Source organism: Moschus berezovskii, chromosome 27 (assembly GCF_049115385.1).
Source record: "Moschus berezovskii isolate FMDL1 chromosome 27, NW_MosBer_1.0, whole genome shotgun sequence".
Taxonomy (NCBI): Eukaryota; Metazoa; Chordata; class Mammalia; order Artiodactyla; family Moschidae; genus Moschus; species Moschus berezovskii.
The window spans coordinates 3,544,140-3,571,412 of NC_142486.1; the positions used below are offsets into that span (position 1 = coordinate 3,544,140).

A 27,273-nucleotide genomic window follows, 5' to 3' on the forward strand; every position below is an offset into this window, starting at 1 on the left:
CTGGAAGCGGGAGCTGCCAAGGGAGGAAGGACACGGGGGCGGACGGGGTGAGGGACGCGGGGTCCCCTGGGCCTGGCAGAGCGTGTCCGCGCAGTACCTCGCGGACCCGGGGGCGCCCCCTTCCTAGTCGCGCCGAGTCGGGGGCTCCCCCATCGCCGGCGGCGGCGCCTCTGCTCGCCCTGATCCCACCGCTGGATCCCAGGCCCCGTTCCCCCCCGCACTGCCCCCTCCCCTGGACCCTCCTTTTCCCCGGGGGCGCCCCGCGGCCTCAGCAGGACCCCCAAAGGACCCTCAACTGCGGCCCCAGGCAGGAGCCCCGCCCCGTCTCCCTCCTGGCCACGCCCACGCCCCGGCCACGGCCTCGCCATTGGCTTCGCAGAGCTGCGGCCTCCCCGGATTGGTCCGTCTTCGCTAGGCCACGCCCCCTCCCGCACAAAGATGGGGGCCGGCTCAGCCCATCCCCACCGCAAGACCCCAAGGAATTTGGGGGCCTGGTCCCCAGGCTGCGAGCCCAGCCTCATCCTGATCTCGGCGGCCCGCATGAGTCACAACCTAGGGGTTTTAATAATAACTGCGGTCGAGGTTGTTGTGAACCTCAGATGTGCAGACTTGGGGCTTCCACCTTGGGGAAAACCTGGGTCTCCTTACCCAGACCTCGCAGCCCCTACCTGGCTCCGTTCCCGCCTAGGCGCTTACCCTCCAGGCCCCGTCCTTCTGCTGTTTCGCCTCCCTGCCCCTCCCGTTGTGCTGGGGTGGGAATGGCTGGACTCAGTGATTACCGGTTACTTGATTATGAAGCTGATACTATTGAAGAAACGGAAGTTCAGAGAGGGTAGGTAACCTGCCTCAAGTCACACAGCAGTCAAGAGTAGCCAGGAAATAATAATGAGGTGTGGGAAGAAAGGTAGAAGCCTGTGGATGGTGTGATCATCTGTGCCTCCTCCCCACACACCTAAGACTCAGCAGTTAAGTCACCAGAAGGGTCTTCTGGGTGAGACAAGGATGACCCCAGCCAGGCAGTCAGCCTGCAGGCTGGAGGAGCCAGTTATATTTTATTTGCTTTTTAGGGTCAGAACATGAGCCATTTTAATGCAGCTCTGAAGAACTCAAGGTTCTTTGTACACAACTTTCTTTTCTTTTTGTTGGCTGGGCCAATGCAGCCTATGGGGTCTTAGTTCCCCTCTCCCCATGGGTCAAATCCACGCCTTCTGCAGTGGGAGCACGGCGTCGGAACCACTGGACTGCCAGGGAAGTCCTAGAATTTTATTTTTTTATCAGTGATTTACTTGCTCCCAAGGAATAGCACCATCCAACTGATACATAACACAAGCCATAAATGCAAATCACACATGTAATTTTAGATTTTCTTGTCTGGAGGAGGGGATTTTAAAAAGGAAACTTGGCGGTGGTGTCTAAAGAGCGTGTACAGGCTTTGTTCCCACCTCTACCTCCCAGGCAAGTTTGATCTCCTTGAAACTTGCCTTATCTGTAAAATGGGATGATAAGCTGTGAGGATGAGAAGAGACCCTGCCCGGTGCCAGGGACACTCTCGGGGCTGGATGTGCAGTACCTCTGGGACTGTGAAGAGTGAGGGGCTGAAGTCCACAAAACATCAGTGGGACCTGGAGGAGCAGCTGCCTCCGGCTCAAGGGTTCCAAGGGAGCAGCTGATGGGGCCTGTGGGTCTCGGGCTATGGGACCGCCAGAGCCTGGAGGGCAGGGCGGGGTGAATGTCCAGGCTGTCCCAGGAAGGATGGGTGTGTGGGGACATTCAGGGCGTGCCAGGCAGGGGCAGACAGGGATAGAGCCTCCCTGTGCCCAGCAGGGACCAGCAGAGGTGTGGGTGGGCGTCAGGCCCTCAGACTTACTGAAAGCACCTTAAACTCTTTCAGAGCGGCAGGTGCTTCTGTAGTTCTGGGCCAGGGTGGGGCGGGTGGTGGGAACACTGGCCAGGACCCCTGGGTTCAGGCTGGAGGCATGTGGCATATCTCCAGGGGAGGGGTCAGGGCTGTCCCTGTGTCCCCAGCCCGTGGGTGGCCTTGTCCTCCTGGAGGGACCCTCCTCCTGTTTTCTCTGCTTCCCTGGCTTGTCTCCGGGGCCTCTCCATGCTCTGTCCTGAACACGAAAATCCAACCCCCCCTGGCACCTCCACAGTCAGTGCAGGGCATAGCCACCACCCTCTGCCGCCCGGCTTCGGGCCCCCACTCCTGCGCACCCCGCATGGGAGCAGTGGAAGCCCACCGTCTCCGCCGCGGCCAGTGGCTTTAGGACTTCATTGTTCCAGAAGGGAAATGAAAGAAGGGCCAAAGGGGAGAGGAAGGAAGATGTCTTCTCTGTTTCTCGCTGTATCTGAAAAACTCCTTGGTGTGCACTTTTTAAAAATTGTTATTTATTATTGCTGCCCAGGGTCTTCATTTCTGCCCAGGCGTTTCTCTAGTTGTAGCAAGCGTGGGCTACTCGCTAGCTGAGGTGTGTGGGCTGCTCCTTGCGGGGGCTTCTCTTGTTGCCGAGCATGGGCTCTAGGGTGCACAGGCTTCAGTATTTGCGGCCATCTCTGTAGTTGGGGCTCACAGGCTTAGCTTCTCTGTGGCAGGTGGGATCCTTCCGGACCAGGGATCGAACCTGTGTCTCCTGCGTTGGCAGGTGGATTCTTTACCAGTGTGCTACCAGGGAAGCCCCAAGTGTGCACTTTTTAAGGGACACAATTCCTTTCTGTGTAACGTGAGGCAGAGTCCTCCCCGCTCATCGCCAGGTGGACCCACTGCCCTGGGAGGGGGCCTAGGGCTTCCAGGAGCAGGTTTGGGTCAGAGACTGGTGGGGAAGCTGGACAGGGACTTGGAGGAGGGTGGTGGGAGGGGGAGGGCGATGGCAGGGGCCTCTGGGCGTCTCCTCTTCCTTTTCTTCCAGGACAATGGCTGCCAGCAGAGGGAGATAAGGGGCTTGATTGGGTCCCGGTGGAATCATAGCCTCCTGCTGCTGCCGGGAGGAGGAGAGCTTCCCGGAGGATGCCCCGCCCCCAGCCTCCAGGGCCTCTGATCCCCACCACTCTGCACCTTCATGGAAGGGCCCTGTCCTGACTCCAGGACTCAGTCACTCAAGGACGATGTCTTTCTGTCTCTTTCCTTCCATCTTCCCCCACCCCCTTTCTCTGTCTTTCTTCAAATGCAGAGTGCACCTACCTTCAGTCTGCATCTGTGGAGAAGTTTGTCTGGCCAGGATGGGTGGGGGTCGTCTAGGTGAGGCTCAGCCAAGCGGAGGTGGGCCAGATGGCTTAGTCTGGAGGGGAAAGAGAACCTGAACTTTCTCAGTAACTCTTATATTAATTATATATTGAAATGGTCTTATTTGGGGCATGCTGCTGCTGCTGCTGCTGAGTCACTTCAGTCGTGTCTGACTCTGCGTGACCCCATAGATGGAAGCCCACCAGGCTCCCCCGTCCCTGGGATTCTCCAGGCAAGAACACTGGAGTGGGTTGCCATTTCCTTCTCCAATGTGTGAAAGTGAAAAGTGAAAGTGAAGTCGCTCAGTCGTGTCCAACCCTTAGCGACCCCACGGACTGCAGCCTACCAGGCTCCTCCATCCATGGGATTTTCTAGGCAAGAGTACTGGAGTGGCTTGCCATTGCCTTCTCCGTATTTGGGGCATACTCATGGCTTAAATGGGGCTTCCCTGGTGGCTCAGCTGGTAAAGAATCTGCCTGCATTGCGGGAGACCAGGGTTCAACCCTGGGTTGGAAGGATACCCTGGAGAAAGGAAAGGCCCCACTCCAGTATTCTGGCCTGGAGAATTCCATGGACTGTATGGTCCATGGGGTCACAGAGTCGGACGCTATTAATATACATATTAATATAGTCGGACACTATAAATAAAACACTATTAAAATTGATTTCCTGGGTTTATTTTTACCATTTTAAGGAGGCTGCTGGAACATTTAAACTTACATCTGTGACTGATAAAGAACATTTCCAGCTCCCGGAAGCCTCCTGGAGTCCCCCCTGGCCAGCACTTCCCCAACTACTTTGACTGTTCTTGAACTTCATAAAAGGACTCACTCCTTCCTATCTGTGGGGTCTTCCGTGGGCTACCCAAGTGGTGCTAGTGGTTAAGAACCCACCTACCAATGCAGGAGACGTTAAGATGTGGGTTCGATCCCTGAGTTGGGAAGATCCCCTGGAGGAAGCATCCCACTCCAGTATTCTTGTCTGGAGAATTCCATGGACAGAGGAGCCTGGCAGGCTACAGACCATGGGGTCACAGAAAGGCAAAGAGTCGGACACCACTGAAGATACTAAGCACACATGCACGCACGGGGAATTGAACAAACCAGACTCTGGACAGGGTCACCACAACAGCTGGGCCCTTGCCTTGGGCACCTCGCAGATGGTGGGAATGATGCCAGGGAGTCCAGTCCAAGGGGCTGCACCTGAGCGAGGCCCACATGTGGACTGGGCTGAATCAAACTGTGACCCTTGCCTGCAAATTCATGTCAACCTGGAACCGCAGATTGTGACCTTGTGTGCAAGTAGGGTCTTTGCAGGAGTCATTAGTTAAGGAGCTCGATTGAGATGATCCTGGGATGTGGGTGTTTTTATACAAGAAAGGAAAGGGAGGGGATGTCCCTGGTGGTCCAGTGGCTAAGACTCCACGCTCCCAGTGCAGGGGGCCTGGGTTCAGTCCCTGGTTGGGGAACTAGATCTCACATGGCTGCAACTAAGAGTTCACCACAACTAAAGATCCTGCCTGTCTCAACTAAGACCCAGTACAGCCAAATAAATCTGTATACAAATAGATATTAAAAAGAGAAAGGAGAGGGAGATGAGACTGTGGGACCCAGAGAGACACCAGGAAGGAGGTCCTGTGAAGACAGAGGCCAAAGATGCCTGGGGCCACCAGGGGCCAGAAAAAGCAGGGAGAAATGTTGCCTGGAGCCTCTGCACAACCCTGCAGGCACCTCTATTTCTGCTGTTTCAAGCCAGCTACAGTCCCAGGAAACCCTGCACGGAGCCTGTGGGAGCCCTTGGAGCAGCTTTTGGGAACAGAGGGGAAACTGAGGCTCGGGGAGGGCAAGCAAGTGAGGCCTCCTCACAGAACACAGGTTTGGGACCCACCCCAACTAGCTGGGCATCAAGTCCCTGCCCCTCTCTGAGCCCCAGCATCCTTCTCCTTGAAGGGCTCTGCTGAAGGTGGACAGACACCCTCCTGTGCAGGGCTGGGGGGCACCGGGGATGGCAGGGGGTTCCCCTGTGAGCTCGACTCCTCAGCGACACGGATGCTGCAAGCATCCGCCATCAGCAGCGCCCCAGGTGCCGGAGGCAGCGGTTTCTAAGGCATTCCTTGGTCAGAATTTTTGCCTTGCACAAGTTTTATCAGAAAATCCGTAACGAGGCCAGAGATCAGGCTGGGGACACTGCAGTCCTCTGGTCACCGCAGGATGTGGCCAGAGCTGCCGAAAGGGAAGTGGACCCTGCGGGCATTTCCCCGCCTCTGCACCCCACACCCCACCTTCCCTTCAGCTGCCTTCCGGTCTCCCGGGGTAGGGGTTGGGAGGGGTGGGAGTCCAGGACAGGGGAGGGGGCAGTGGGAAGAATTGTGGGGTCTCCTCCAGCGTGGAGAGGCTGGGCTGGGGGAGCCTGGATCTGAGGGGTTTGTGACTCCACCAAGGGCCTGCCTGGGCCTGCCGGTGCTGTACCCTCCCAGCCCCTCAGATGGTGGCAAAGTTCTTCCCCCCCAAGACAGAAACTGCTTTCTGAGTGCATCTGCTCAGTCCTCGTGATCCTCAGGATGTGGGGCTCCTGGGCCCCCACCCCCATCTTGCTGACTCACCCTCCTGCATGCGGTACCTCCTCCCCCATCTCAGCACCCCCCTCATTGTTCCTTCCCTCCATCTTCCCCCAGGCGTCAACAGAAACACTCCCACTCGAACCTTCCATGGCACCCGAGTGCCCTCAGGATAAACCCTGAGCACCTACCTGCAGGGGCCAGCCTCTCCCATACCCTATCCCTCCCCTGCACCCCAGACTGAGCCCCAGCTGGACCCTGAACTCCTCTTTCCCTGCTGCCTCCCGTGGATGTTTATCTTTTTAAGAACATTCCCTGATAACCCTGTGAGGTGGGTGGTATTGCACCCATTTCACAGAGGACAATACTGAGGCTCCAGCGGGAAAGGAAGTTAGAGGATGAGTGTGGGCCTGCATCCCAGCAGCTGCAGCTGCCCCGGCCCCACTTGGATGCTGTTGCCCCAGCTGTGTGCCAACCTCTAGCTCTTTCTTTGGCTGCCTGTGGAATGTTAGTTCCCCTTGCTCAGCTGCTAAGTCGTGTCTGACTCTGTGACCCCGTGGACTGCAGCACGCCAGGTTCCCCTGTCCCTCACTGTCTCCCAGAGTTTGCTCAAACTCATGTGCGTTGAGTCGGTCATGCCATCTAACCATCGCCACCTCTGCCGCTTCCTTCTCCTCCTGCCCTCAACCTTTCCCTACCTGAACCCACACTCCCCGCAGTAGAAGCGTGGAGTCTTAACCACTGGACTGCCAGGCAAGTCCCAAGTATCCGAATTTCATTCCCTTTTAAGGATGAATCATATTTCATTGTAAGGATGAGCCACACTGTGTTTACCTACTCAAGTGTCAGTGAACACCTGGCTTCCTTCCACTTTTTGGCTACTATGAATAAATGCTGCTGTGAACACAGGTGTGCAAATGTCTGTTCAGGGCCCTGCCTTCAGTTCTTCCGGACTTTTACCCCGAAGTTGAATTGCTGGACTGAATGGTCTTTCTCTCCCAGTGGAGTGGATTTGGAGAGAAATGTCAGCTTGGCTAAGAGAAACGAAGGAGGGTCTGCAGGAGGGCTTAGGAAAAGGTTTCTTCCATTTACACAAGCAGCCCTCCACCTGGAGCTGCTGGAGTCAGGGAGTCTGGAGTCTGTGAATGTGGATGAGAACACAATCACGTCCTGATGGTCAGTGACTGAATTCAGCATTTACCTCCTTTATGGGTGTGAGCAACAAACCCCAGGAGGCCCTCTGGGTTTGCCACCTAGGATTTTAGAACATACTACATCTATGGCAGAAATTCTAGAATGTCATTTGGACTCAGATAATGGTATTCTAAAGTCTACCACTAGTTATTATTTAATGTATTAAAAGGAAGCACATATTAACACTTCACCATTAAACAACAGGGTTGACAATATAATGCAATTGGTTTCCTTTGTAATCCCATGTATTTTGTCTCATGTGCTTAAAAACATGACACTAAGAAGGGGTTTGTCGAAAACCTGGCTTAGATAACTCTGGGGAAATGTGATGTCTGGAGCCCTGGTAGCCATTCTGTGACTCTGAGGGGCTCAACCTGAGGGTAAAGCTGACTTAGTTAGGATGGCAGTGTGAGGACGAGGGTAAGTTCCAGGGTCCTTTCCCAGCTATTATCAGGATTAAGATACCCAGGAAACTCCCCTCTTCAGGGCTTCTTATTTCTTGCCATTAACTACTGGCCTTGTTATTTAGCCAGTTGACTCCTTTTTTTTTCCTTTTTTGACTGTGCCATGGTGGCTTGTGGGAGCTAAGTTCCCCAACCAGCAATTCAACCCGGGCCACAGCAGTGAAAGCCCAGAATCCTAACCACTAGACCACTGGGAAATTCCCAGTTTTCTTTTCTTCTTCTTTTTTTTTGCCTTGATGATTTCATGACTGAAGAGGGTTGTGTCCTAAAGGGTCCTGGAAAGGCCTAGGGAAAACTGGGCCTGCATAGAGCCCTGTGTGAATTAGAAGGAGCTGCTCCTCTAGGGGGATAAACCGTACCCTGACCGGGGGCTGTGACCTCTGGCAAAGAGAAAAACCTCTTTTCCTTCAGGCTGACACAGCCCTGCAGCCTGGACACAGGGCTTGAGCTGGCTGGCCCCCCACCTCAGCCTTTTATACAGCTGTACATGAAGGCCCTGGGAGAAGACCCCAGTGGTAGAGAGCCAGTAGGTTTCGTGGAGGGCAGCGCCTGCAGAATTCAGACACCCAGGCACTCGAGGGGGAGCCTCAGGCCGCATCCCTGCTGTCAACTCCCCGCCCCTGCCCTTCTCTTCCTGCAAACTGCCCTGCAGTGTGCTCCTTGCTCAGGCCCCAAGACTGCCCTTGTCCCCATCCCAGGACCCCCACCAATGCCCCAGACCCTTGTAAAGGGTCCTGGACAGGCACTGAATTGGGCAGAGAGGGGCTGTTAGGACCTCTGAGCTGGACAGGTAGTGGAAGATTCCCCCCTCCTCGTAGGAGGGTTCAGAATTCCCCAGACGTCCTAAAAGGCCATGTAGACCCCACTCCAGCTCTTTCTGGGAAGAAGTGGGAGGGCCAGGGGCAGGGTGCCCACTTACGGAACCTTTGGGGTCTGGAGTCTGGGACGGTCTGTGGGCCAGGGGAGGACTGAGCTGGGAAAGGCCCGGCCCCTGGGAGAGTGAGCAAGGGTGCAGTCCGTGATCTAGGCCTCCAGTCCTCCTGCTTCTGTGTCCCTCCGTGTTGCCCGGGGCTGCCTGGCAGCTGGCGGGTCTCAGGGGTGCATTTGTCAGGGGTGTGTGCAGGGCCTGAGGAGGGCACCACAGCCATGGCACTGGGGAGGGCATGGGGGGCAGACACGGCCCTGCCCGCCAGCGGGGGACGAGGGCGGAAGAGCCAAGGCACCCCGACCACTGGCCGAGGTGCTGGACGCCTGCCGCCTCGTCTGCTGACCCCTGGGACATCACTCCAAGCCCCAGGTTCTGTTCTGGCTTCCCAGGAGGGCTGCCCCGGAAGTGCCCAGACCTGCCTTTTTGACATGTAGACGAAGCACAGTGAAGCAATATGCAAGGTTCCTCGGTGACCAGAGCCTCAGGCTCCCTTATCAGACAGAGCAGATTCCAGAACACTTCCTTCGCTGCCAAAGATGCCTGCCCTGACCCCTGGGATGCCTGGACCTGTGTGAACAGTGTCAGAGTTCCTCTCCACCCCTGGGCGCTCAGAGGAGCCAGGAACCTCCCCAGAGGAGGTGGGGGACGTTTGAGGTGTGTCTTTTGCATAAGCAGGGGGCTCAGCAGGTGGAGAAGAGAGACAGGAGGAGAAGGAGCAGGAGACTTGAACAGAGAGGTGGGCCCCCCGAGGGGTCCAAGCACTGGGAGCGGAGACGGCCAACTTCGCCCTGGAGGCAACGGGGGTGGGGATCAAGGCTGCTGTCCCTGTGGAGGTGCTTGTTGCTCTTTCTCTCCCCAGCAGCAGAAAGCAATCAGAGTGCTTCCCTGGTGACTCAGTGGATAAGAGTCCATCTGCCAACGCAGGAGACACAGGTTCGATTCCCTGTCTCGGAAGATCCCACATGCCGGGGGGCAACTAAGCTCACGGCCACAACTATTGAATCTGTGCGATCTAGGGCCTGTGCTCTGCAAGGGAAGCCACCGCAATGAAGAGCCCACTCACTACAAGAGAGTAGTCCCCTCTCACTGCAACTAGAGAAAAATCCACGTAGCAAGGAAGACCCAGCTTACCCGGAAAAGAAAAATAGCATCGCGCTCAGAGCCCACTGGGAGAGGGAGGCGAGGGGACCGTGATGCCCCTGGACTTATGGACGCGGTGTAGCAGGGGTTCCATGCAGGCTCGGGGAGGACAGATGACCTGGCCACTCAGCAGACGGGCCTGAGGCCAGGTTTCAGGGGCGCCAGGAGAGGGGTGGGGGGATCCCTGGAGGGTGGGCACAGGCTGTCGGAAGCAGGAGTGGGGCAGTGGCCAGGCTAGGGGGGAGGCTGAGGCCTGGCGCGGCTGGGGAAGCGGTCCTGCTCCTGGCAAGGACGTCTTGGCAGGAGACAGCTTCTGCCCAGGATGCTAATGCCCTCTTAATTAGCCGGGCCCTTGCCAAGCGCACTCCACCACAGCCTCACTTTGCAAAGCACACTCGGGCCTCAGAGCCGGTCCAGCACCTGCCATACTGTCGGACGGATGGGCCAGGTGCGGCCTCTGAGCTACCCGCTGAGGCCAGTCCAGGCCTTCCCCTCGGGGCATCATCGCCCAGATGACAGAACTAGAAATGCTTTGCAGGGACACGTGTTCAGAAAGACATAGGGAGGTCAGCCTGTGTACCTTTGCTCCAGCTGACCTGGCTCCACTCTGCTGAATTCCTATTCTCCCAGCCTGGTCACTGCTTCCTCCTGGAGGTCCTCCTGGGGGCCCTCCTGGATTTCACGGTGACCTCTGAGATTCCCCGCTCCCCAGGACAGTGCACCGCATGGGTCAGGTCCTGAGCAGCCCACCCCGGGTTTGGTTCCTGACTTACATGGCTTACAGCTTAGGACCAGGAAGCGGGTATTGCAAACCTCTTGGTACATCCGACAAGATCATGATGTAGGGCAGAAACCAACACCCTATTGTAAAGCAAGTATCCTTCAGTTAATAATAAATTAAAAAAAAAATCTGACAAGAGTCACGGCCTGGACCCCTGAGAACTGCGTGTCCCTGCTAAAATTGACACCGAGCCTCCCTGTCCTGCCCAGTCCAGGCCTCCGTTTGCCGACTGGTAACGTGAGGGCCCTGAGCCCAGGCCGGCAGAGTCGTTCCTGCAGACGGGGTGATGGGGTGACAGTTGGTCCTGCCCTCCTCGGCTCTGACCCAACGGTGCTGGGGGTGTAGCCCGTGGCCCTGGAAGGCACAGCTGTCCGAGTCCCGCCCCGGGATCGCTTCCTCCCACTGAGGGCGCCCGAGAGGGAGGCAGGCCGTACCAGGCTGACTCGAGGGGCCACAAGGGCGAATGACAAAGACGCCATTCATGGGCTTGGGTCCCAAGGCTGGGCGTGCACACAGGCTGGGCCATGGACATCTGTGCGTCTGCAATGTGGACGGCACTGCTGGGCCCAGGGTCCCACTCACCTTGTTCAGAGAGAAGGGAGGGTGAGGCTCGGAGAGGACGGGGACCCCCCCCCCTCCGGCAACCCTGAATGATGCTGGCAGGAAACTCCCAGGACGTCACACCCTGGCCTTTTGCTGATGCGGAACTGAAGCTTCAAGGGGCTGTGATCTGCCCAGTGCTGCCCCCGAGACCTCCATCCCTGGCCCCTGGACAATAGTCAGGACCTCGGGTAGGGCCCAGGCCTCGAAAGCCGGCAACACCCTGGGCAGGCGTGATGGGCTGTTTCTAGCATCTCGTGGGGATCCCGGGAAGCAAGGAGAGGGTGTGAGACTGTAGAGCTGGTGTGAAAGTGGGAGCCCCAGGAAGGAAGGAGGTGCAGGGTAGGGACAGCCTGAGGCCCTAAGTGACCCCTCCCAGCTTCGTGATTCTGTGTGCTTTGTTCCCCGCTAAGACAGATTGATTTTTTAAAACGGAGGTAAAGATTACATAACATAAAATTAACTTCCCTGGTGCTCCAGTGGCTAAGACTCTGTGCTTCCACTCCAGAGGCCGTGGATTTGATCCCTGGTCGGGGAACTAAGATCCCACATACTGCGAAGCGCAGCCAATAAATAAATAAAAATTTTAAAATTGCAATAATGAAAAAAAGCATACAGTCTCTGTGGCCTTTTGTCGTTGTTGTTGAGGTTGAGTCATGTCCGACTCTTTTGCAAACCCTGTGGACTGTAGCCCTCCAGGTTTGTCCGTCCATGGGAGTGAGTTGCTGTTTCCTTCTCCAGGGGATCTTCACCACTCAGGGATCGAACCCGTGTCTTCTGCATTGCCAGGTGGATTCTTTACCACTGAGCCACCAGGGAAGCCCCTATGTGGCCTTTGGTGCAATCAAAATCTCATGCACCCGCCATCTCTACTTAGTTCCAAAACACTGTGGTCTCCCATGAAGCAGTCACTCCCCATCCTACACTGGCAGAGGTGTAATGCCTGCCCCCTCACCAGATATTATACTTACTCTTAGCCAAAAAGCGGAGAAGCCAGTCAGTCTTAAAGGAAATCAACCCTGAATACTCATTGGAAGGACTGAGGCTGAAGCTGAAGCTCCAATACTTTGGCCACCTGATGCGAAGAGCTGACTCACCGGAAAAGACCCTGATGCTGGGAAAGACTGAAGGCAGGAGGAGAAGGGGATGACAGAGGATGAGATGGTGGGATGGCATCACTGACTCGATGGACATGAGTTTGAGCAAACTCTGGGAGATGGTGAAGGACAGGGAAGTCTGGTGTGTTGCAGTCCAAGGGGTCACAGAATCGGACACAACGGAGCCACCGAATGACAACAACTCCCACCAGAAACCAGCACCAGGGGCCTCAGGAGTGCTGGGCGCCAGGGCCCAGGTCTCCAGCCGGGTCTTGGGAGATGTGGGGCTTGGCACGATTTCCTCAAGGAGAAGCTATGGGGAGCCCAAGGTGCTGGAGGCCCCCGGGCAGCACAGCGCAGCCCTGGCCCAGGTGAGAAGGCCCAGCGCTGTGACAGGTTGGGGCCCAGCCCGTCCAGGGAGGCATTCGCCCCGGGGATCAAGCCTGAAGCCTCAGGCCTGGTAGAAATCTGAGGCCCTTCCGCACGCCAGAGAGAACGGGTGGACAAAGCCCTGAGGGTGGAGGGGGTGGTGCGCCGAGAGAAGAAACACCTCCTATCTACACATCTACCTGTTGGCGCTCCATCGCTACCTACAGAGCACATTTCTGAACAAACTAGAGAGAGGACCGGCAGGGTGAGTTTCAAACGTGACGCAACGGCACACGCAGGACAGGGACTAAGGCAGAGGCGAAGATCCAGGATCAGAATGTCCGGGCCCATTGCTGCAGCAGAAGCGTTCAGGCGGACCTAAGATTTGTAGCAGGGCATCCCTTCTGCAGCCTCCCCGCCGGCACAATCAGGATATCCTCTCTATCCCCCCTCCACCACCACGATTTTTTGGGAGAGGGGATGAAGAGAGGGGTATTTTATTTTTATTCTTAGTGTGCCTGTCTAAAATTTTAATTTTGGGGTTTCTTTGGCTGCGCTGGGTTTTTGCGGCCCCGCGCGGGCTTTCTCGAGTTGGTGGCGAGAGGGGCCCACAGCTTGTTTTGGTGTGCACGCTTCTCCTGGCGGTGGTTTTTCTTGTTGCAGAGCATGGGCTGTAGACGCAAGGACGTCGGTAGCTGGGGCTCCCGGGCTCTGGAGCACAGGCTCAGTAACTGGCGCATGCGCTTTGTTGCTCCACGGCATCCGGGATCCTCCCAGACCGGGGATCGAACCCGCGTCACCTGCATTGGCAGGCGGATTCTTATCCACTGCACCACCAGGGAAGCCCTGTCTAAAACTTTTTATTATGGGAATGTCCAAACATTTATTCAAGTAGAGACTCGGGACTTCCCTGGAGGGTCCAATGTTTGGGACTCTCCGCTTGCCCTGCCGAGGACCTGGGTTTGATCCCCGGTCAGAGCCAGGCTGAGTGGGCCAAAAATAAAAAGAGAGAGACTCACATAAGTCATCCCCACGTACCCACCACCCTGTCTGGAAGAGTTTAAGGCAAAACCCAGGCAGCGTGTCATTTCAGAGGGAATGTTTTGTCGCGGTTTGTGGGATCTTACTTCCCTGACCAGGGGTCGAACCCAGGCCCTCAGTGACAGAATCACCGAGTCCCGACCACTGGACTATCAGGGAAGTCCCTTCTCCTGTGACTTCTGTGAGGGGGGATGCACCGGGGATGGGACAGCCCCCGCCCTTCCATGGTGGGTAGGCACAGAAATTCTCTGAGGCTGTCGGGTGGGGAGGAGTCCGAGTCTCTGTGACTCGGGGACCTGGGCTCAGGCCGGGCCGAGCAGCCCCTCCTGGTGGCCTCGTTTCCCTCCCCAGACCAGGCAGGAGGGCGCCCGGTGGCCAGCCTGGGAGCGGCTCAGGCCCGGCCCCAGCCAAAGCACGTCCGTTCTCCCCAGGCCATGCCCTCGTTCCGGGCAGCTCAGGTGGCACCTGGGTTCCCGGGGGGCCCAGGGACACAGAGTCCGTGTTCCTGTCCTTCCCCTGAGGGACCCGAGGTGGTGCCTGCGGACAGGACCGTGTGGCTGCACTGGACACAGAGGTTCCCATTGTAACCGACACTCGGGGAAGGCGAGAGGAGGAAATGTGGGTGCAGAGCAGACAAGCAGTTTTGAAAATGTTCTTCAGCTAAACTGACCTAAGATTGTCTCGGTACATTGACATTTCAGCAATAACTAATAATAATTTTTTAAAAACCCAACTGATTCATGTTCCTCTACAGAGGAAAGTAACACCACATTGTAAAGCAATTATCCTTCAATTAAAAAAATCCTGCGATAAACCATAATGGAAAAGAATGTTAAGAAAAGAAAGTACATATATGTATGACCCAATCACTGCTGTAAATCAGGGACTAACAACACTGTAAACCAATTAAAAAAACAAAAACCCTGCGATGCTTCCCTTTCTCCTCATTTAAGGGGCTTCCTTGGTGGCTCAGTGGTAAAGAACCTGCCTGCAATGTAGGAAACACAGGTTCGATCCCTGGGTCAGGAAGATCCCCTGGAGAAGGGCATGGCAACCCACTCCAGTATTCTTCCCTGGAGAATCCCATGGATGGAGGAGCCTGGTGGGCTGCAGTCCGTGGGGTCACAAAAGAGTCGGACACGACTGAGCAACTAAACACAACAACAAATAGGCTTGGGACCCACTGGAGTGTGGGTTTACACAATTTTGTAAAGCTATTATCCTCCAATTTAAAAATATTCTGGGTTTGCTTGTCTTTGAAGTTCAAGGAGAGGAAAACAGTCTAATAGCAGTTATGCAGGTAGTGGGGTGGGAGTGGAGAGCAGTGGAGGACAAAGGCCTTTTTAGGTTTGGGGATATTTGAACTATGTGAACGTATTGTCTATTCAGAAAAATTAAATAATAATCACTTAGCTCCACATCTGTTGAAATTAACCTCAGTTCTTCATATATTGACACCTCCTTCCACACCCCTGGTCTCAGGACTAACTAACCTGATTCCCCAATGCCTCAGTCTCTATTCTGTTCATTTCACCTGCCTGCCCTCCTCCATGGGGAAATCGAAGGTTCCCTTTCCATGTCCCATCCTCCGCATTGCTCTATCTGAATTTAATTTATTCAGCAAATTGGCACAAGGCTTGCCCTCCTGGCCAAGTGATCCTAAAGCTGTGCTCCACCATCGCTCTGACTATACAACTAGGGTCCTGCGAATTCCTGGGGACTTTAGGGGGCTGGAGGGTGTCTGGCCCGTTGTGTCCCCGGGACCAGCTGGCGTTTATGGGCACTGACCACGTGCCAGGCACTGTCATCTAGGTGCCCGGTGTGTGGAGTCACCAACCTGTCCCCATCTGCCCAAGACCTTCCTGGTTCGAAAACTGAGTGCCACGTCCCAGGAACCCCTTGGTCCCATTTACGTGTGTGGGCTCCTGTCCTCTCAGCTTCTTTCCCGGGACAGATGTTATCATGATGCCCATTTTAGAGATGGAAAAACTGAGGACCAGGATGTGCATTCGACTGAAGGAAGCCCAGTGCAAGAAGCCAGGGCTACCACCCAGCTCTCGTCTTTGCACCCGTCAAAAGCATAACCTGGGGAGGCCTGGACCTGCTCCCACCCCGGCCTGACTGAGAGGCAGGAGCCCCCAACTCCAGCCCCACAGCAGGCGTGTCTCAGCAGGACCCAGCCCTCACTGTCAGCACAGGACTGCTGCCCCCAGCCTTTAGTTATTCAGCATCCTCTCCTATGAGCCGTGATAGTTGGCCAGAGAGTTGGCCCTAACTAGAGATTCTTGGGGATAGCAATGGGTTCTGAGGGTGGCCAGGGACAGGGTCTGAGCTCCAAGTCCTCAGGGAACTTCAGACCGCCCTGAGATGGGGGATATGCATCTCTTCTACAAAAGGTGAAACAGGCTTAAAGAGGTTAGCTAACTTGACTACAGTCACACAGCCAGGGAGACCCTGGGTTTCAAGCCTATTTGTCCTTGCTTAGTCACTAAAAGTCGTACCCGACTCTTTGCGACCTCATGGACTGTAGCCTGCCAGGCTCCCCTGTCCATGGGATTCTCCAGGCAAGAATACTGGAGTGGGTTGCCACTTCCTCCTCCAGGGGATCTTCCCGACCCAGGGGTCGAACCCACAGATTCAGGTTCGCCTGCATTGGCAGGTGGGTCCATTATCACCGAGCCACCAGGGAAGCACCTATCAGATGACTTCAAAATGAGAAACTTGGTTTCTCAGTTCTCCAGAGCTTTGTGGGAGGGGGTGCTATGGGCAGTGGCCGTCTGGGGCTCAAGGCCCTGCCAGTTAACCTATCTGACCTACAATAACAGGAAGGTAACACAGAATTACCCTGGAAGATAAAAGCCCCTGGAGGAGGCTGCCTGTGGGGAGGTAGCGGCGCAGACCAACCAGCCCGGGAGCTAGTTCAGTGCCCTCTGCCTTTAGCCTCGAGACCTTGTGGGCAGTCTGTGGTCACGCTGGCATTCCAGGGGCTTGCCTGGCATGTGGGGAATGTCCCAGCAAAAGTCTTGGCCTTTGGAGATGCTCAGAAAAGGGAAGTGCTCCTCTTCAGGGTGGGGGTGGGGTTGGGCATCTGTAGGAAATATCCCCTCCTGGGTACCAGGCTCAGAGTCCAGTGCAGTGGGACCTGGGGGTGGGTACAGAGTGGGAGGCGGGCTGGCCCCTGGGGCTGTGCTTCCTGAGTCCTAGTACATCTCTCACCTGATCCATAAAAGGGCTCACTACTCACTCTATAGCGAAGAACAGGGATGTCTGGCGTGCTGCAGCCTATGGGGTCGCAACGAGTTGGACACGACCCAGCGATGGAACGGCAACTCACTCTATGCCTGTGAACCTCACCAGAACCCTGTGACCTCTGCAGCCTCGGGATGGGAACGCCCTCACTACCCCAGAGACCGATTTGGCCAGGGGGGCTGGGTGCCTGGATCCCCGGGAGGGAAGGTGCCTTTCCGCGCGGTGTTCCGGGAGGGACGCTTCGGGGAACCACAGACCCCGCTTTGGAGGCTGCAGAGCCTGGGTTGGGTGAGTTGGGGTCGGTAGACCCCTTCCCAGCTCCTGGCCTGCGCCCACCCTTCCGACCACAGGCACTTGGAGGGTCCCCTCTCTGCCCCTTCAAGGCTCTGCGCTAAGTCCACCTCCTCCAGGAGCCTCCGGAGCGCTCCGTTAGTACTGATGAGCTCCGTGGTTTCCGAGGTCTCTAATCCACAACCTCTAATCTGCCTCGGGCCTTCCTCCCGACTGGGCTTGGGGTTGGGGGGGCCTCCGAGGGGTCCCCTGCTCTGGGCGAGCCCTCAGGCCGCGGCGCCGCGAGGGTGGGGCTTTGGTATTTTGGGTAAGGGGGCAGTGGCCCCACGTGGGGGGGACTGCAGAGGCCGGCGGTGCAGAAGGAGGGGCCGCTGCGAGCGCAGCCGCCGCCCGCGCCCCTCCGGGCCCCCCGCGCCACTCGCTGGCTCGGCCGCGCGCCCCCCGCTCGGCGAGCCCCGAGGCGGGGCGGGGCGGGGGCGGGGCCTGGCGGCGTGACGTCACCCCGCCTATAAAGGGGCTCGGGCGCCGCGAGCCGGCTTTGTAAAGCCGCTGCTGAGGGTGCGCGCACGGCCGCGGCTGCCGCCGAACAAAGGAGCTGGGCCCCGCCGCCGGGACCCGCCACCGACCGCCCGGGCCGCGCCGGCCCGCCGCCAGCCGCCACTATGACCGCCAACGGCACGGCCGAGGCCCTGCAGATCCAGTTCGGGCTCATCAACTGCAGCAACAAGTACCTGACGGCCGAGACGTTCGGGTTCAAGGTGAACGCCTCGGCCAGCAGCCTGAAGAAGAAGCAGATCTGGACGCTGGAGCAGCCGCCCGATGAGGCGGGCAGCGCCGCCGTGTGCCTCCGCAGCCACCTGGGCCGCTACCTGGCGGCCGACAAGGACGGCAACGTGACCTGCGAGCACGAGGCGCCGGGCGCCGACTGCCGCTTCCTCATCGTGGCGCACGACGACGGCCGCTGGTCGCTGCAATCCGAGGCGCACCGGCGCTATTTCGGCGGCACCGAGGACCGCCTGTCGTGCTTCGCTCAGACCGTGTCGCCGGCCGAGAAGTGGAGCGTGCACATCGCTATGCACCCGCAGGTCAACATCTACAGCCTGGCCCGCAAGCGCTACGCGCATCTGGGCGCGCGGCCGGCCGACGAGATCTCGGTGGACCGCGACGTGCCCTGGGGCGTCGACTCGCTCATCACGCTGGCCTTCCAGGATCAGCGCTACAGCTTGCAGACGGCCGACCACCGCTTCTTGCGCCACGACGGGCGCCTGGTGACGCACCCTGAGCCCGCCACCGGCTACACGCTGGAGTTCCGCTCCGGCAAGGTGGCCTTCCGCGACTGCGAGGGCCGCTACCTGGCGCCGTCGGGGCCCAGCGGCACGCTCAAGGCGGGCAAGGCCACCAAGGTGGGGAAGGACGAGCTCTTCGCCCTGGAGCAGAGCTGCGCCCAGGTCGTGCTGCAGGCGGCCAACGAGAGGAACGTGTCCACGCGCCAGGGTGAGTGGGGACTCCGTCCCTCGCCTCTTCCGGGCTTTGCACAAAGCGCACCCCACCCCACCCCCGTCCCCACCGCCTCCCGCCCTTCCTCGCCCGCGGCAATCCCGAGCGACGCCCGGTGCGCCCCCGCTGGGCGCGCAGGCCACTCTACCCGGCCGCTGGGCGTGCGCTCCGACCCCGAGAAAGGGGCGAAGGGTGGGGCTTTGCCCATCCTTGGGGGCCGTGGCGCGGCCCCCACGCCACCTTGGGCTTGGGGCTCCCTAGGCCGCGCTTAGGCCCCGCCCCGAGTGCCACCCTCGCACCCCTTGCCCAATCTGGGTCTTCCCGACTCGTGCGGATCCCTGGGCTCCGTGGGCCCAGCCCTGGGGGAGGGGACGCCCCTCGCCTGGTGCCTCATGCCCTTCCCCCCGTTTATGGGTCTTCAGTTCCAGGGCGGAGCGAGGGGTCGCACCCGCGCAGGGCGCGCCGGCGCTCCCTAAAGGCCGCCTTTCGCGGGCGGGATGGGGGTCCTTTGGTCTCCGCAGGGTGCGCGTCCATCTCCCCCGGGGCTGGGCCTCTCCCCACCCGCTCTGGCTGCTGGAAGGGGTTGGCCTCTGCTGGAGGGGGGCGCCCCGAGTGTCTGCCCTTCCCCCCCAGCCCCTCCTCCTGCGTCCGCCCCGCGCTTAGGGCCGCGGCCTTTGTGAGCAGGGGGCGGGCTCCTCGGCAGGGCCCTCCCTCGCCCCCTTTGTCCTGCTCGGTCTCTGCGGATGAGAAAACCAGATGAGGCTGGGCGGGGAGGGAGTCAGCTTTCTGCGGGTCGCCCCTGCTGGGAACCCCCCGCGCAGCGCCCCGCGGGCCGGGTGCTCCGTCTGAAGCCGCCCCAGGAGGTGGCCTCCCTGCTCGCGCCCAGGTCCAGAGCGGCGTGGCGGGGATGGCTGCCCGCCAGGCACCCCGCCCTGCGGCTCCCAGCCGGTGCGCTCTCCTCCGCGGGTGCCCGAGAGCGGTCCCAGCGTGAGCCGGGAGACCCCAGCCCGGCACCCTCGGAAAGCGCCCCCACCTCGAGTAAACCCACCCCCTAAGACTCCCGCATGGAACAGCTGGCTGCAACTCGCCGCGTCCTTTCCCGGGGCCTCCTGCTGGCCTGGTCATTTCCTACCGGCCTGCGCGCCAGAATAAGCCCCCTCCTGCCCCGCTCACATTCTCCCCCAGGCGGCTTCTCTTCCTTCTGGCACCCTCGCCCTTCTTTTGGCCCAGAAGGCAGTCTGTTCCTTCCCCCTGGGGGAACCTCTGGGCGTCTTGTTCCCCCCAGACAGGAAGTTGGACCCTGGCCTCTGGAGATAGCTGGGTGGGAACCCCAGGTAATGGCCCCCCTTTCTCCTGATGACCACCCGTCGGAGGTCCACACTCTGCCCAGGAGGTTGCAGCCCCATGGCAGCTCCCGCCGGAGGTTGCAGGCTGCGGACTGAAGTGGGCCAAGCTTCTTCCATCCTGCAGATGGACGGGTTTAGGCCCAGAGAGGAGAAGCCCCATGCCCAAGGTCACACAGCAAGTATGCAGCAGGCAGAACTGGGTTTGAGTCCAGAAAGGATCCTCATCTGGACCCCCTAATGCCTCCCAGCCTCTGGGGACCACAGGGTCTCCCCTGTCCAGTCTCACACAGCACTAGGTGGGGAGGACTCCTCACCTGCTCCTCAGACACGGGGCCCCTAGCGAGTGAGGCATGCTGAGGCCTGAGTGGTGAGCAAGTGGGCGCGCCCGGAGCCTTCCCTGCTGGGCGCTGTGTCCTCGTTGGGACATGAGCCACATCTTGGGCAGCAGAGGTGTCCGGGACTCCAGGCGGTCCACGAGGGCCTCAGGTTAGATGGGAGAGGTCCCTTTCCGGGGAGGACATTTGACCTGACCTGGGGGTGAACAGAAGGTGGGCTATATCAGGCGTGTGGGCCAGTGTTGCGGACACAGAGCACAGCTTGTGCAAAGGCCCCGAGGCAGAGAGGAGCAGAAAGCCCAGTGCTGGCCGAGAAGCAGCTTGTGAGGTTGGTCCATGGGACTGGATCAGCCAGCAGGGCTGCAGGACCCGGAGTGGGTGCTTACCAGTGACGGATGCTCCGTGCTTGCCAGCTGCATCCCGCCCCTTCCCTGGGAAAGATGTGGCAGGAGCCCCCTGGGGCCAGGAAGGGGCAGAGAGAGCCTGGGGTATTTTTGGCAGGTACCAGGCGGTGAGCCTGGATAGACACCCTCTCCTCTGAGTGAGGCTCGCTGGGGGTGTCATGCTGTGATTCAGGTCGATGGGGCAGGGACAGGAGGAGACGGGGCGGGAGGAGCCGCCGGAAATTGCAGCAGGAGAGCCACAGGCTCATCTGTGTGTTTAAAGGGGAGGGAGTTTTGGGGGCCAAGATTGGGGCTGCCTTGGCTTCAGGTTCTGGCGGCCTTTCTGACGTCGGGTCTCCCTGGAGGGATGGAGGGTGACGGGGTGGGGGGTCCCGGGGCTGCGCAGGGTTGGGGGGCGTGCCTGCAGAGGCCATTTTGGACAGGCCTGCGTGGCAGGGAGGCGGGGGCGGCTCCTCCAGACACATGTTGGGAAACGCAGGCCAGGAAGGAGGAGCCTCCTGGGTTTTGCCGGCGGGGGATGTGAGTCATCCCAGCAGCCAGGGCCCGGTGCGGGTGGGGTGCTTCCTGCTGAAGCTGCAAGCTGCTCTCCGGCCTCAGTCTCCCCACCTGTAAAGGGCTCCACCTTGGCACGTTCTTTGTGGCCAGACCGTATTTCTGGGAGGAGGTCATCGCAGCCGCCATTAGAGGCAGGGTCGGCTACCAGGGTGTGGGGGTCCCGAGAGCTGCTGTGACAAGGCAGATGGCATACATCCACCCCAGGTCCTGGGAAGTGGGGTCACCATGACCACACAGGCGGGGCTGCTGAGTGAGCCGTATTCAAGCTCCTTTGGCGCCTACCTGCCCTGGGCTCTGCTTCCCTGGTGGCTCAGGTGGTAAGGTATCCGCCTGCAGTGTGGGAGACGGGTTTGATCCCTGGGTTAGGAAGGTCCTCTGGAGAAGGGCATGGCAACCCCCTCCAGTATTCTTCCCTGGAGAATCCCATGGACAGGAGCCTGGCGGGCTGCAGTCCATGGTGGGTTGCAAAGAGTTCGACATGACTGAGTGACTAACACCTCCACACACTGCCCTGGGCTCCAGCCAGACCCTGGGTGGAGCCTCAGCACAGTTCCCACCAGATCTCACAGCCCCTTTGCCTCTGGCCAGCTGTGCCCTGGGGTCTCCGTGCTCAGGAAGTGCCCAGCCCCAGCGCTTGAAGGTGAGGCTGGCTGGTTGGACAAGCTGGGCTTTGTATGATGTGTGAGAGTCCTGTTGATAAGGCAGGTTGTGTTGGCCCCAGGGCACAGCGAAGGATGGAGTAGGGATTTAAGGTGGCCAGGTAGTGGCAAGAGGTGATAGCAAGGAGAAGTGAGGTGAGGCCACAGAAGCTTCTGGGCTCCCTCCCTTAAACTGAATGGGAGTGGTGGAGAGCGCCCGATTTTTGACCATCCAGAGGATTTGGGGACTGCCAAGGCTGCGGGGGGATGAGACCATGGGGTGTGCTGCAGGCGGGTCTGTGCAGGGTGGCCTGGGGCTGGAGACTGGGAAAGCCCTGATGGGCGGGGAGGGGCCTGTGGCTCTGGCCGCACCCCCTCCTCGCTCCAGCTTCAGTGGGCCTGTGGTTCTCGCTTTCTCTGCTGCTGTTGACGAAAAGAAAAATCCCAAAGAAAACCCTGTTCCCATAGTAACCCAGCTCTAATTAGACTCCCAAGGCCGAGTGGGGCCTTTCCCATCGGGGCAGGGCCTTGCAGCCAGGAGGGGCCCCCTGGATGGAGCAGACACTCCCCCCAGCCCCTCCTGTTGGGGGCAGAATACCCAGTGTCTCCTTGGCATCGGGCCCCTCCATGCTTTCAATCTCCTGGCAGGACGGAGAGACACCGAGCCAGGTTGACAGGGAAACTGAGGCTGGGGGGTGTGGAGTTCACGCAAGGCGCCTGGCCCCCACTCTGAGTACCTTGCTCGCTGGCCTAGGCCTGTTGATCACACCAGTTCCAGGACTGGACACAGCCAGGCTGGACGGGGTCTGAGTGACTGAGCAGACGGCGGTGGTCGTCATGTGGCCTGGGACAGGGACCCACTCTGCAGAATCTTGCTTTGTCCCCCCAGGGGTGGGACGGGAGTTGCTGGGAGGAGCAGGGGCGCAGGGCTGGCTGAGCGCTCGGGACCTGAAGTCTCCTGGAGAAGGGCCCCCGGGCGTGTCTGGCCTGAGCCTGGTGCACGTCTTGTGTGCCAGCAGGTAGGCTGGCAAGCGCGGGAGGGCTGACTGCCCCCTTGGCCCTTCTCCCTGGGGAGCCCCCTCTGCCTTTACTATTGCCGAGGTGTGCCTGGTGGGGTTTCTCCCGTTCTTTCCTGGCCATCAGCCAGCCTCCCATGCGTGGGGCGCTTGGTGCCCTGTGGCTGGAAGGTGGGGTGGGGCGGGCTGGCTGAGCCAGGAGGGACCCCAGCCCCGCGTGCTGGGTGTGGCCCCAGGACGGCCCACCTCTTGGGGACTGGGCGCCCCAGCAGGCCCAGCCCTTGCTGCTCCTCGCCTGGTGCTCCGCGGGGGATGTCGTGGTGGATGGCGCTCACCCCCACCCCAGGGCCCGAGTAGACAGCTGATCCCTGACACGGGCTCAAGGGACCCCGGCGGGCTGGGGTGTCGAGCCCAGCAGTGGTGAGGGTCTGTCCAGGGTGACCCTTGGAGGCCGCGGCCACCAGTCCAGAGGGGGAGGGAGGGTGGGGGGACAGGGCTTGGCACGAGGCCGGAGTTTGCCCCCTTCTCTCGAGAGCCCGGGGCCCCCTCGCCTTCTCTGGGTGACCTTGGGCAAGGGGACTGTTTCTCTGTCTCCCTGTCTCTCGTGAGGCAGGGTGGCGGTGACACAGGACTCGAGACCTGGTCAGCACAGGGCTGACACCTGTCAGGCCCTCTGGGTGGTGCCTGGAGAACCAGGAAGGAGTCCTGGGCCGGGGGAGCGGCGCCCGGCCCCCAGGCTTTGCCACCCGCCAGCCTCCTCTCATCTGAAGGGGCGCCTGCCACCGCCCCCGGCTTCCTAAACGCCTGGAGGCCCACCTCACCCGACAGCGAGGCTCTTAGACCCACGGTGCTTGGGGACCTGAACTTGTGGTTGTGACCAAAGGTCGCATTGCAGGTTTTAGCTGGAGGAGTCCACACGGGTGTGCAAAGCGATGGGGCTGCCGCTTGTGGGAACAAAACCCCGGAAGCCACCCCCTTCACAGACGATTGCAGGACGTGGACACGTGTGATGGTGTTAGGCAGGTCGTGTGCAAATCACCATCTGCTGCCTGCATGCACTTGAACACAGGGGAAACGGTTAGGAGGCTGTGGTCGCCCAGCGTTCACAGAGGCTCTCCGGGGGTGCAGTGGGCATGGGGGTGTGTGTGACTGCACTTTTAGAGGAGTTTTCTAGATTTCCTGAAAGGAACGTGTGCAATTGCTCTTTGAACTTTTACACGTACACAGAAGCAGGAGAGAACAATGAACTGCTCTGTATCAATATCCTGGCTGCCATACCAGCTCCCTGGGCCTCCATTCATTGTTTTTGGTTGTACTTCCTGTAGAACCCAGACATCCGGGCATTTCATCTGGAAATCTTTGCCTGTATCTCTATAAACAGCAAGGCATCCTCTTACCTACTGACAACATGATTATCAGTAATTAACCCTTCTCCTCTAACCCCGGGCCACGTTCAGATTCTCCCCGTTGGCTCTACAGTATCTTCTTGCATCTGGTTTGTTGCAGTTTTACTCTGTAAAACCAGGAGAGTGATGTGTAAGTGGACCTGGGAGACTTTGGTCCCTAACTGGTCCGGCCCGGGGTCCTGGGTTCTCCCTCTGATGTGGAGGCCGAGGGGTCTGAGCCGTGCGGTGGGTTCTCAGTAGCCCCCCCGCCCCCCACTGTACTGGTGTGTGAGGGCAGGGCTGAGGGTCAGCCAGAGCTGGGGGGTGCGGGGGTCCCTGGTCCTAGCTGGAGGCTCTCCCCACAGGTATGGACCTGTCGGCCAATCAGGACGAAGAGACTGATCAAGAGACCTTCCAACTGGAGATTGACCGCGACACCAAAAAATGCGCCTTCCGTACCCACTCGGGCAAGTACTGGACGCTGACGACCACCGGGGGTGTGCAGTCCACCGCCTCCACCAAGTGAGTGCTTGCTGCCCGCGCTCACCCAGGCCGGCCCTTCCTGGGGAGGGGCGCCTCTCCTGACCCTATCTGCCCCAACCCCTGCCCCAGGGACGCTAGATGCTACTTTGACATCGAGTGGCGTGATCGGAGGATTATTCTGCGTGCGTCCAATGGCAAGTTCGTGACGGCCAAGAAGAATGGCCAGCTGGCGGCGTCTGTGGAGACGGCAGGTAGCCACCTCGGGCACACCTCAAGCCGCAGTTCCCTGGGGTGGGGTCTCACTATGTCCTGGTCACCTACCAACCCCTCTGGAAGCCTGCTCTGTGCCGGGCGTCCTCCCAGACCGCCCCCACCCCGCCTCCCCCAGGGCTAGTGTGCTGTGTGATCCCGGGCTCCTGCTGTCCCTCTCTGAGCCACACATACCCTGGGCGTTGCACCTCCCCCTCCCCCCCACCCCGACCCCCCCTGAGGCTCACTGCCTTTCCCACCTCCTGGGCCAGGGGACTCGGAGCTCTTCCTCATGAAACTGATCAACCGGCCCATCATCGTGTTCCGCGGGGAGCATGGCTTCATCGGCTGCCGCAAGGTCACGGGCACCCTGGATGCCAACCGCTCCAACTATGATGTCTTCCAACTGGAGTTCCGAGACGGTGCCTACAACATCAAAGGCAGGTGCCCCTGTGGGCGGGACTGGGCAGGGCACCCCCCCTGTGCCCCACTTGACCCTCTGACATGGCTTGGGCCATTCCAGGCCCCACGTGGGAGCTCAAGCTGGTGGGGAGCCCCTTCCTTCCGCTCTCATGGGTACAGGAGGGAGACCACGCCAGACAGAGGGCTTCCAGAAGGGCTCCATCCATCCATGTGGGTGGATAGGGCAGACCCCAGCCGCACTCTGGGAGCTGTGATTGGAGGGTAGGGGGGCAGAGCCCGAGGCAGGGCCTGATCGGGTTCCCCCTGTGCCTCTGCAGACTCCACGGGAAAGTACTGGATGGTGGGCAATGACTCGTCGGTGACCAGCAGCAGCGACACCCCGGTGGACTTCTTCCTGGAGTTCTGCGACTACAACAAGGTGGCCATCAAGGTGGGCGGGCACTACCTGAAGGGGGACCACGCGGGGGTCCTGAAGGCCTGCGCCGACACCATCGACCCCACCACGCTGTGGGAGTACTAGGCCCCGCGCCCGCGGCCCCCTCCCTGCTCTGCCCCCCGCCCCCCCGCTAATTCTCTTCTCCTGGGGGGCTCCGCTGCGGGTGGCGAGCCCCTTGCCTTTCAAACTGGAAACCCAGAGCAAACGGTGCCCTCACTGGTCGTCCCCTGGGCAGGTTGGCGCTCTGACCTGGCCCTTGGCGGGCTGTCCCGGCCCTCTGCCCTCTCCTCTGCACCCTGGGCGAGGCTGGAACTTCTCTCTCCTGACCTCAGACAACTCTGAGCCTTATTTCCCCAAAGAGGCCAAGGAGGAGCGGGGGCTCTGGGAGGCCTTCCCGCGCCCCCGGCCCCCCGGAATGGCGGGGTGCATAACTGGAATCTCCTGTCCCCTCCTGAGCCTCCCGCCCCCAGGAGCCACACTCTTGCCCCAGGCCTGTCGGTGGCCCCACTTGCATCTGGACGGGTGGGGGCTGGCTCCTGCCTCTGCACACCCTGCTGTGATCCGGGGACCCTGCCCCTGTCTCTCTTTGCTTTCCCTCTGGCCTGACTGGAAGCAGAAAACGACCAAATCAGTATTTTTGTTTTTAATGAAATGTTATTGCTGGAGGAGCCCCAGGCAAGCCTGGTTGTAGCCATGAGTGGGCTTGAGGGGGTCTTGAGACAGTTGGCCTCTGCGCCCTCTCCTCCCACTAGCGGTGGGGCATGCGGGGTGCCTCCCTGAATCCAAACTCCCGCACCTTCCCACGGGGTTTTCCATCCCTGCCCTCCCGAGTGCCCACCCCAGGCCCGGCCCTCACCTGGTGGTGCTGGGCCCCTCACCGCCTCAGCCAGGGCCCCGTGTGGTCGGTGCTCCTTGTCTGACCAGACTCCCGGTCTCCGCGGGAGGAAACTGGGCGTCGCCCTCAGCCGGGACCCCCTGGAAGCCCCCTCCCCGGCCCCTGGCTCCCAGCCCCGCCCCTGCCGGCTCCCCTCCCGGTTAGTGTCCACCATGCATCTCACTCTGGGTGTCTTGGTCTTTTATTTTTTGTAAGTGTCATTTGTATAACTCTAAACGCCCATGATAGTAGCTTCAGACTGGAAAGAGCAAAATAAAATAACGCAAGTCTGCAGCCCTGAGGCTGTGTGTGTGTGTGCGCGCGCGCTGGGATGAAGGCAGACGCGAGGGGTGGGCCCGGGAACCCGACTGCTGCATGTTTAGGGGTTAGAGGTCAAGCCCACACAAACCAGCACACCTGGGCAGGTGTGCCTTGATTAGAGCGTGGAGGCCTGGGCTGCCCCCCTTTGCATACTGAAGAGGCCTCCAGTGCGTCCATCCACACCCCCAGACCGCAGGCTCCCACGGAGGTGGGGACCGGCCCTCAGAGGAGTCAGCTGGGTGGACTAGGCTTGTGGTCCAGGGTGGGTGCCTGGATCAGAAGACGCCCGCGCCCAGCTTTCGGAGGGACAGAGCCACTTCTCTGGCAGATAAGAAGCCCAGGAAGTTTCCAGCCTCGAGGGGTCACCTGGGTCCTGAGTT

At 59.6% G+C, this 27,273-nt stretch overlaps 1 protein-coding gene and 1 long non-coding RNA gene across 3 annotated transcripts; one reads left to right on the plus strand and one right to left on the minus strand.

Moving 5' to 3' along the window:
- Positions 1-1,174: 1,174 nt before the first annotated feature.
- LOC129545771 (uncharacterized) lies at positions 1,175-20,773 on the minus strand. 2 transcript variants are annotated; one of them, XR_016036570.1, is made up of 4 exons: positions 20,496-20,773; positions 20,089-20,305; positions 3,179-3,275; positions 1,175-2,630 (listed from the first exon to the last, which is right to left on the minus strand). It is a non-coding gene; the product is annotated as an uncharacterized LOC129545771 (long non-coding RNA). The 2 variants fall into 2 exon arrangements; XR_016036571.1 differs by having other exon boundaries at positions 1,175-2,914.
- Positions 17,460-26,866, plus strand: FSCN1 (fascin actin-bundling protein 1). The gene is made up of 5 exons (XM_055410375.2): positions 17,460-18,425; positions 24,473-24,629; positions 24,720-24,841; positions 25,112-25,279; positions 25,580-26,866. Exons 1-5 carry the CDS (start codon positions 17,594-17,596, stop codon positions 25,780-25,782), a joined length of 1,482 nt encoding a protein of 493 aa, XP_055266350.1. The 5' UTR covers positions 17,460-17,593; the 3' UTR covers positions 25,783-26,866.
- The last annotated feature ends 407 nt before the right edge of the window (positions 26,867-27,273 follow it).

Excerpts from the sequence above, each read along its gene's own strand:
- FSCN1 (XM_055410375.2), top strand. The coding sequence starts at position 17,594 with ATGACCGCCAACGGCACGGCCGAGGCCCTGCAGATCCAGTTCGGGCTC. Across the intron at positions 24,842-25,111 it reads GGCGTCTGTGGAGACGGCAG|GGGACTCGGAGCTCTTCCTC; the intron begins GTAGCCACCTCG and ends CTCCTGGGCCAG. Across the intron at positions 25,280-25,579 it reads CGGTGCCTACAACATCAAAG|ACTCCACGGGAAAGTACTGG; the intron begins GCAGGTGCCCCT and ends GTGCCTCTGCAG.